Below are 10,468 nucleotides of genomic sequence, written 5' to 3'. Positions count from 1 at the left end.
ATTGTTCTTGGTTCGTTTGGAATGTTTGGCCTCAGAGTGTATGATTTCAAGATGGAAGATTGAACATTCACTGGATCTTCTGAGAAATTCCATTATTGAGCTCCGCACACAAAGTCAGGCTCCAAAGATCCCACTTTTAATTGCCAGCTTTCATCATTACTTAAGCCAGCAACGAAAATGTTTCCCTTGTATAGTAAACAGATTAAACACAAACTACTTATGAAGTTATTGCACTGTTTTATAAAAGGCACCAGCTTATCAGATTGGTGTCTACAAATGTTGATCAGAAACTGCACATATGTGAAACATTAGCCCTGAGCAAGTTGTGATACATTCACCCAGTAACTTTCAAACAAAGAACATCACACCATAGCCCCAAAACCCTTGAAACAAAAGATTACATTGTAAGAGAACATGAACAAGCTAGTACTGAGCATATACCTGTAATCTACAAGCATCCTCAAGACTGCTTTCTCCTCAAAGCCAAGTGTTATTTTCTATTTATGCTGACTGGTTTTCTACATGTTCTAACTCATAAGTTATTTAGTGCGTTGTTGCTGTCAGGTAATATACATTGCAATTATAAAACTAAATCAGGAACATTGAACATAAAAATGGCAACAATGCATTGTAAAAATCTCCCCACAGTGAGATCAGTCACCCAACCTCAGAGTTCAACAAATTTACCACATCAATTCCAAATTAACTTTTTCTGAATGCTCACTGTTGCTTAAACCCGAGTCAAGGTGATCAATTGCCTAGTAACTTCCATCCATGTATTTTGCAACAAATATCCATGTATTTTGTAACAAATAAAAAAAAATGAAAAGAACCAGAGCAGCAAATTGATGAACAGATTTCCAGCAGATTCACATAATAATTGTAATTTCAGCATAATGGACATAGGCTTTTCACAAATTATATGAAAAATTAGAAACTAATGGAAAATAATGGTTTAGAATTGACTAGATGAACATTAGCTTGAGTGATTATATTGAGATTGGCGTACACAGTGACTACTGATAATCCTTATAGATGTGAGAAAATAATTGCCATCCAGAGGATCTCTCACAAAATAGGTGATTCCATAGAGGAAAAGGTCATCACAGTGATTTACATAAGAGAATAATGAATATCTGAGGGATTTGTATAGAGAATAATGAATATCAGTGTTTTACACAGTAATATCAGAGTAATGAATACCAGTGATTTAGAGAAAATAATAAATATCAGCAATCTACACAGAATAATGAATATCATACTAGTTTTTAGAGAATAATGAATATCAGTGATCCACACAGAATAATGAAGTGGGATCTATAATGTATAATGACTTATACAGACAATAAGTGACTTATACAGAGAATAACGAATATATCAGAGGGAATTACACAGAATAATGAACATCAGCAAGTAGCTACACTGAAAGATGGAGATCAGAAAGTGATTAGATAAGGCAATGTGGTTATGCAAGGATGACTCAATAGCAAATGAAATGAGATAGCAATGGATTTTTAAAAATAAAAATACAGGGAATAATTACAAGTTTGTTCAGGGGGTTTGCACAGCACAACAGAAGAGTGTGAATGGTAGAAAAGATCAAGATCCTCCTCTCCCCTTCAACACTGCTGCTCTGACAGGACTCATCAACCTGTGTCTGATGTCAGCTCTACTTTATCAGAAATTAGACACCATCAACAGCATTGGATGTTGAGTGTGGCGTGGCCTGGCCTGCAAACCCCCATCTTTCTCCAAGGACATACAGGAGTCTTCCTCACTGTTGTGATTTGGGATTTATGAGTTGATCAGATGGCAACTGTTCAAACGGAATAGAATTTTAAAAATCAGCTATAAATAGGACTTAGTGACAGATTATGTGTGCACACACAGCAGACTCTTTCCTGAGTAAAGCTGCTATTAACACATTAATTTCACTTAAAGATATAATTGTATTAGTTTGATATTTCTATTCACAGATGAAGTGCTAACACAAATCGATAAAGTTTCGACTGAGAGCCATGTTGAGACCCAAAGTACACCAGGTAGGGACAGATGGATGCAATGAACTGAAAGTGCTCTCAGCTAAGGAATTGCATAGCTCTGGACCCAATGACAATTAAACTCCAAAACTTGCACCAACGATTTATATTTTTTAACTCAACCTCAATAACTCACTATGAGTCACTAAATGCCCTATAAAGGAAGGTAACTGCAAGTCCGGCCAGACTTCAGGTTACTGCTGTGCAATCCCAGTGGAATAAAGTGCAAAATATACTGTTGAGGAAACTTAATTTGCAATTACTCAGTGTGAGCAAAAGGCATTTTGGGCAGTTCACAAATCAGAGGAGGAATATTGTTGCCAGACCACCATGTTCCTGACCCAAGTCTCCCAGTGACTTGTATTTCCATAGTATCTCGGACATCTTCAGAATGTATCAATATGCTATAAAACTAGAGTAGTATTTTTTAAAATATAATTACTATTCTAACACAGGAACTGTGATGGCCAATACAGTTTTCCAGAAATACTAACGTCACCATAACTGGGAAAAACATCACTAAATTATGTATATTCTGTAGACTGAATATGAGATCATCCACTACTGCACTTCCAGGACAGGTTCACTCATTCACTGCCAAATGATCTAATCTCAGAGTAGGCTTGTTCCCAATCCACCCTGCTTCGAGGAACGGTGGTTCCAAATCACTATGTTTCCAGGGCAGATTTTTTTCCAAGTGTCCTCCTCCTCATGCAGAACAGGGCTCCCAGGGCAGACCCATTTTTTTCCACTGACCGTGTCTCATCCCCTGGACGGTTCACTGGTTATACTCTTTGGGGTATTTAGCTTTTAGTTTATGTGCAGAGAGTGTGCTTGCAATGGCCAGGGATAGCCACTATGACCTAAAAAACAATTGGACTATCCAAATATTGGACATTATTCTGGGTTATGGATATATTTGAAGCAGGGTACAACACTGTAGGAATTTTATAACAAAATTTCCTCACCCTGTTATCATCATGTGGTGCACAAAACATCACATCTGTTTCAGACAGATCAAAGGGAATATTCTTTGAGTGTATGCAGTGTCCCCAGTTCTCAGACCAGATTGTTAGTGTAGAGCCAACTCACTGGCTAGAAATCACTTCCCCTGCTCCTCACAGTTCTGTGGGTAGCTCTGTTCAAACTTCCAAACATCAGCATCAGGTGGACCTCAAGCAGAACGATAGGCAGCGCTGGTGAGCCTGACTCAGAACTTATGGTGCTAAGGGTGATCTGGCCATTTTCTTTTCCTTTTGTTTCTGTTTCTTTAATTTCAGCTCTTGGTTTTAAATTCTATAGTTTTAATTCTAACTACTGTATTCTGAAATAGCGTTGGAGTGTGGCAACTCTACAGTTTTACTGGACTCAGGTACATGTGACAATAAAATATAATCTTAACAGTTACCTCTGGACAAAGAACACAGAAGTTTTAAGTTTTGAAAGTGGGTACAGCATCCAATCAACGGACGGGTTCAGTAAGGGATTGAATCCATTACAGCCAGCGTTGCTGAGACTATTATCAGGGTGAGGGCAGAATTCAGAAACTCAGGTGAAGAACCCTGAAAATACATCCACCGGAGTGATGATACCAGAGTCTACATTTGCAGGTCCTGGCTCACACATTGACGGACTCAGGTTGTAATATCAGGCTAGGTAATTAGTAGGAATACACAGACATTTTGTGCACACAAAAACTATAACAATTCGGACAGTTCTTTAAGTGGGTATGTTCTGTTTACCAGGCACAAGGATAATATTTAAGCAACATTGCTGCTAATACCCATAGAGCAAGGGCTTCTCCATTCCAGGCTGCATTTAAAGTCAGACCCCATAGATAAGACATCACACCATAACCACTCCAGCAGCTAGACTCCCTTCATTAGCAGTAACAGTACCTTGTAAATGGCCAGGCTGTAAAACATGAAAATATCTGTAACAAATATAACTTCTACCCTTCCAGGCACTCAATACACCTATCTGAAGTCAAAAAGCTTTGGGAACAACCTCAAATTTCATTACAATGATGACATGATTGTTTCATTAACTCTAGAGGTTGGGAGGAACTGAGAAGAAGAGGCAGCTTAAGACACCTCTTCGTGTTGAACTTACAAGGTCAGTACTTGCTTACTCCTGCTGCCTTCTCTCAAATATTCAGAAAAAAAATCATTTAGGTAAACCCAAAGATACCCCAACACCATTGTTAATAACACGCTATCATCATTAAGCATTTCACACTGTTCTTTTACATTCACAGAGGAAAATACCCTCTGTTCAAGTTAGAGGATGAAAAATTCCAGAATCTTTGGAATACAGTGTTAGGATGTCCAGAAATCGGACTGCACACTTTAGAAATGCTCCGGTTTTCACTTCTTACAGTGAATAGAAGGTTTGATGTTCACAGGTGTTGGCGTGGGGATGTTCATTTCTGCAGAAACAACAGGCACTTGTGAATTCTTCCTAACATCTCTCAACAGGAGGGTCAAACTTCTGAATGCACAGCTTTAAACTGTGGTCCCAAAGATTGCATCATCTTGACCAGGTTCCTCCATATCATCCTCACTAACCGAGAAATGTTGGTCACTGGGACTTGTGTTCATTAACCCATTGATTCCTGAGAGGAGGGAGTGTGTATGGTCATCAAGAAAGCCAGGCTGAGTCTCAAGGTTTGGGAGGTGGTCACTCTGTGAGCGCTCAGCCTCAGCCATGTATGACAGCAAGTTATCAAGCAGGGGCCGGCTGCGGGTGATTTTATCCAGCAGCTGACTGCGGTGTCTGAGCTGGGCGATCACATTGTCCTTCTCCTTCATCACTGTCTGCAGCCTCTGTACGGTGCCCTCGCAATCCTGCAATTTCTCCTGCACGTCCACCATCTCCCTGCAGAGCAACAGCAATAGAGACATTTCAGTTCAGCTACCAGTCACACACACAGTCCCTTTCGCATTCCCCCTTTCTTCCTTCATTCACCCTTTCCTTCCCTTCCTCAATGCCACTTCTCATAGTCCCCAATTCTCCCTCTCGTCTATCCCCTAAATCTTACTCCTTACACTTGCTCATCCAATACTCATTCCCTAATCCATTTGCCCTCACCGATTCTTTCCACACAAACCCCACTGTCCTTGCCCTCTTGAAAGGTTTAGAGGGGGTGAAATTCTTAATGTGTCCAGGAGAGCTTACGAAACCAGTAGGTAGAAAGTCCAACAACAGAAAGGGTGCGCTGGACCTAATTTTACGGAATGAAGCTGAGCAAGTGGTGGATGTGGCACTGGGGAGCACTTCAATGATAGTGGATATAATTTACTAAGATTTAAGGAAATTATGAATAAGAACAAAGATAGACCTGCTGTTCTAAAGGTTCAGAACTGGAGAAAGGCCAATTTTAATAAGACAAGAATCTAACTAAGGTTCACTAATATCCTTGAGGGAAAGAAATTGGTTTGACCTGCATGTGACTCCAGATACCAAATGGTATGGTTGATTCTTATCTGTCCTGTGAAATGGCCCAGCAAGCCATTCAGTTATATCAACTGCTTGAAAGGAAAATATGAATGAAAACAGATGGACCACCTAGCATTGACTCTGGAAGTGGAAATGACAATGGCAAAAACAACCCTGCTTTCCTCCTTTCTAACACTTGGGGACTAAAATTGGAAGAGCCGTCTCACACTAGCGAAGCAACAGCCCGATATAATCATATTCATAGAATCATATATTATTGCCATCCTTGGATATGTCCTTCTCACCAGCATGACAGGCCCAGCAGACATAGCAGCTCAAAGGTAAACAGTCAGAAAAGAATTGCCCTGGGAATCTTCAACACTGATGTCTCACGCCATTAGGTCAAACACAGGCAAGAAATTCATCTGCTGATTAGCATGTACTGTCTTCCTCCAACTGATAAATCAGTACTCCTCCATGTTAAACAACACTTGGAGGAAGCATTGAGGGTGGAACAAGTGCAGAATGTTCTCTGGGTGGAGGATTTCGATGTCCACTACTATGAATGGCTTGGTACAAAACTACTTAGTGAGTTGGTTAAGTTCTAAAAGGATACTGCTGCTAGATTGGATTTGCAGCAGATGGTGAGACAACCAGAGCATAAACATACTTTACCTCTTTCTTATCAACCTTCCTGCCATAGGTGCATCTGGCCATGATGGAACCGTTAGAAATGACCATCATATAGTTCTTGTGGAGATGAGTTCCCATCTTCAAACTGATAACACCCTCCATCATATTGTGCAACATCATCACTGTGCCACATGAGACAGATTTTAAACAGATCTAAAAACGCAACACTTGAAGCACAATGGGCATCAGCTGCAGCAGAACAGTACTTAAAAACAATCTGCAACTTCATGGCTAGCACATCCCCCACTATCAATATAGGCAATTAAGCCTAGTTCAATAAAGCATGCTGGAGGGCATGCCAGAAGCAGCATCAGGCATACCTAAAAATGAGATGTCAACCTGGGGAAGCTAACAATTGGCAGGACTACTTGCATGTCAAACAGCAGCATTATTAGCAAATTAAGGATTAAGCAATCCCACATCCAATGGGTCAGATCTAAGCTCTGTAGTCTTGCCACATCCAGTCGTGACGGCGGTGGACAACTCACTGGAGCAGGAGGTTCCACAAACATCCCAATCTTCAATAATGTAGGAGCCCAGTACATCAGTGCATAAGACAAGGCTGAAACATTTGGCAGAAGTGCCAAGTGGATAATTAATCTTGACCTCTTCCAAAGGTCCCCAGCCTTCAGCAAATTCAATTCACCCTATAGGATATCAGAAATCGGTTGGAGACACTGCATACGGAAAAGGCCATGGACACTCATAACATTCCAGCAAGACTAATGCGGACTTGTGCACCAGAGGTAGCCAAGCTGTTCCAGTACAGCTACAACACTGGCATCTACCCAGCAATGTGGACACTTGCCCAGTTGTACACAAAAACAGAACACATCTAACCTGACCCCAATTATAGTCCCATCAGTAACAGTAACATGATTTAAGATGCTACCATGCAGCACTTGTTCAGTAACCTACTGAATGACACCCAGATTGGGTTCGGCCAGGGTCACGCAACTCCTGACTTCATTACAGCCTTGACTCAAACAGAAGGGAGGGGAGAATGAATGGCCTTGACATCAAGTCTGCATTTGACTGGGTGTGGCATCAAGGATCCTGAGCAAAACTAGAATAAAGTGATTGAGGAGAAAAACCTTCTCCTGGCACACAGGAAGATGGAAGATGGTTGTGATTATTGGCAGTTATAGAATTATGGAGTCCCTACAAGCGTGGAAGCAGGCCATTTGGCCCATCGAGTCCATACCGACTCTCCAAAAGAATATCCCATGTAGACCCAACCACCTACTTTATCCCTGTAACATTCCATTTCCTATGACTCATCCACCTAGCCTGTACATCCCTGGACACTATGGGCAATTTAACATGACCGAACTACTGAACCTGGATATCTTTGGAATGTGGGAGGAAACTGGGAGTACCTGGTAGAAACCCACACAGTCTCAGGGAGAATGTGCAAACCTCACACAGTCACAAGAGTGGAATCAGCACTGAGGCAGCAGTGTTAACCACTGAGCTACTGTACTGCCCACATTCATCTCAAATCCAGATCAACTCTGCAGCAGTTCTTCAGAGTATTTTTGATCACTTTGCTTAGAGATGTTATAATACACTTCTGGAGCATGTAGTACTTCAACCCAAGCCTCCTGGCTCAGAGGCAGGGACACTACTATTGTCCATTTTAGTTCCTCAGGGTAGTGTCCCAAGCCCAATCATCTTTAGCTACTTCAATCACCTTCCCTCCATCACAAGGTCTGAGTGGGGTTGTTGATGATTGCTTAATGTTGAGCACTATTTACAACTCCTCAGACACTGAAGCAGTTGACGTTCAAATGCACCTGGATTACATTCAGGCTTGGGCTTATAAATCACAAGTAACATTCACACTACACTAATGCCACGTAATGACCATCTCCAATAAGAGAAAATCTCGTTGTCCCTCATATTACTATCACTGAACTCCCTACTAATCAATATCCTAGGGTTATCACTGACCAGAAACAGAACTGGACTAGCCATACAACTATAGCAGCTGCCAGAGCAGGTTAGATGAGCTGGAAAGGCACAGCAGGTTAGGCAGCATCAGAGAAGCAGGACAGTCAATGTTTCAGTTCCTGATGAAGGGCTCTGGCCCGAAACGTCGAATTTCCTGTTCCTTGGATGCTACCTAACCTGCTGTGCTTTAACCAGCAACACATTTTCAGCTCTGATCTCCAGCATCTGCAGACCTCACTTTTTACTACCAGTCGAAGTTTCAGGTCAGGATCCTTCATTAGGACTGTGGAGGGAGAAGGGAGGTGAGAAAAAAAGAGATGGGGGGGTGGGGGAAAGGTAGGTGGGGTGGATGCAGGTAGGGGGTTATTGTGATTGGTGAGTGGGAAGTGTGGAGTGGATAAGTGAGCAGAAGATGAACAGGTTAAGTCCGGTCAAGAAAGCAGGGAGGAGAGGACAGGCTGGACATGGGATGAGGGTGGGGGTGGGGAGATTTTGAACCTGGTGAACTCCATGTTAAGGTCATTGGGCTGTAAGCTCCCAAGGCAGAATATGAGGTGTTGTCCCTCCAGTTTGTATGTGGCTTTATTTTGGCATTGGAGGAGGATGGACATGTCGCCAAGGGAGTGGGAGGAAGAGTTTAAATGACTGGCAACCAGAAGATGGTATTTATTGGAGTGTACAGAGTGCGGATGCTCCGTGACCTAGTCCCAGAGTCTGTGTTTTGTCTCTCCATGTAGAAGGTACCACACTGGGAGCAACAGATGCAGTGGACCAGAATGGAGGATGTGCATGTGAATCTCTGCCAGGTTTAGAATGATTGTTTGGGGCCGTGGATGGAAGAGAGAGGGAAGGTGTAGGGGCGAGTATTGCACTTCCTGCATTGCAGGGAAAGGGGCTAGGTGTGGAGGAAAGGTTGGAGGGGAGTGTGGAACAACCGAGGAAGTCGCAGAGCAAATGGTTCCCTATAGAAAGCAGACAGGGAGGGAAGGAAGGAAATATCTGTTTGGTGGTCTGACTGCAGGTGGCGAAAATGGCAAAGAATGCTGCGTTGGGTTTGGAGGTTGGTGGGGTGCTATGTGAGGACCGGGGGCCTTTATACTTATTGAGATTGAGAGGTCCAGGAAATGGAGGATATGTGGTTGAGGGTGTTATTAATCATTGGAAGGGAAATTACAGACTTTGAAGTAGGTCATCTGGGATGGTCTGGAGTGGAAGCCCTCATCCTTGGAGCAGATGTGGCGGAGTCACTATTCCTTCACTGACACTGGGTCAATATCCTGTAGTTCCTTCCTTAGGGGCATTGTGGGTCTACCTGCAGCAGTTTAAGCTCACCATCACCTACAAGGGCAAGTAGGGATGGGCAACAAATGCCAGCGACTTCCATATGCTATGAGTGAATAAAAAGCGTGAAGTGGGAGCTGCTACTTCCGTGAAAATCTACATCAGGGAAGCGGGAGACAGCTGGGAAATGCCTTAACACGAAACTGAACAGCTGGATGTCTGAGCGGTGACAGTGGGCTCTCTCCTCGCTATAAAGACTCTGTGACTGCGCCTCTTTCCTTTCCTCATGCAGACCACCCGCCACGGCGCGGCCTGGACAACTGGCGCGCGTCCCCGCAGTGGCTGTGCCTGCTGACCGGTCCTTGCGCAGGGTGAGCTCCCGGATGGCGGCCTGCAGCTCGCGGTCTTTGCTCATGAGCCGCTCGGCCTGTTCCCGCACGGTCCGCTCAGCTGCCTCGAGCCGCCGCTCCAGCTCCGTCACTCGGCGGTGAACGGCCGCCAAGTGTGCGTTCGCCTCTTTAATCTGCACCGGGCTCAGCACCGACATGCTGCGTAGCGGTGACCGCGCTCACGTGGAGAGACCAAGACCGACTCGACATGAGCCTCAACGCCGCCACGAAAGCATCGGGCAGGCCCCGCAGCGGGCGGTCAGCGCGCAGGCGCAGAGCAGGCCCCACTCCGGAAGGACAGTCCGCAGGCGCAGAGCGGAGCTCGCAGCGGGCGGTCAGCGCGCAGGCGCAGAGCAGGCCTCGCAGTGGGCGGTCAGCACGCAGGCGCAGAACGGGCCCCGCTACGGGAGGACTGTCCGCATGTGCTGGGCGGACCCCTGTACTGGGCGTCAGCGCGTATGCGCCGTGCTGGCCCGCGAACTGTGTGGGCACGGCGCATGCGCGGCGCTGCCCCCACACCGACCTGGGAGGAAAGGGTGTAGTCGCCGGTGCTGACCTCACTCCGTGATTGTGGGCCCCAACTGAGGCTCAGGGCCTGTTTCTTCAGGAAAATGGCGCGGATACAAACCGGCGGCAGGATTGACAGGCAGTTGAAGTAGAATGTAGAGATGTAAT

At 44.5% G+C, this 10,468-nt stretch overlaps 1 protein-coding gene across 1 annotated transcript; it reads right to left on the bottom strand.

The window, feature by feature from the left end:
- Nucleotides 1-217: 217 nt before the first annotated feature.
- Nucleotides 218-10,073, bottom strand: LOC132829038 (vimentin-type intermediate filament-associated coiled-coil protein-like). Its single transcript, XM_060846318.1, has 2 exons — nucleotides 9,761-10,073; nucleotides 218-4,916 (listed from the first exon to the last, which is right to left on the bottom strand). Exons 1-2 carry the CDS (start codon nucleotides 9,949-9,951, stop codon nucleotides 4,544-4,546), a joined length of 564 nt encoding a protein of 187 aa, XP_060702301.1. The 5' UTR covers nucleotides 9,952-10,073; the 3' UTR covers nucleotides 218-4,543.
- Between the last annotated feature and the right edge of the window lie 395 nt (nucleotides 10,074-10,468).

The sequence above is a fragment of the Hemiscyllium ocellatum genome, chromosome 28 (assembly GCF_020745735.1).
Source record: "Hemiscyllium ocellatum isolate sHemOce1 chromosome 28, sHemOce1.pat.X.cur, whole genome shotgun sequence".
In the NCBI taxonomy this organism is placed as follows: domain Eukaryota; kingdom Metazoa; phylum Chordata; class Chondrichthyes; order Orectolobiformes; family Hemiscylliidae; genus Hemiscyllium; species Hemiscyllium ocellatum.
This window is presented reverse-complemented; position numbering and strand designations above follow the sequence as displayed.

What these genes read in the sequence shown, in the direction of transcription:
- LOC132829038 (XM_060846318.1), bottom strand. Translation starts at nt 9,951, where the DNA reads ATGTCGGTGCTGAGCCCGGTGCAGATTAAAGAGGCGAACGCACACTTG. An exon ending in CTCACCCTGCGCAAGGACCG is followed by an intron (nt 4,917 to 9,760) that starts GTCAGCAGGCAC and finishes GTTGCTCTGCAG; the next exon opens with GGAGATGGTGGACGTGCAGG.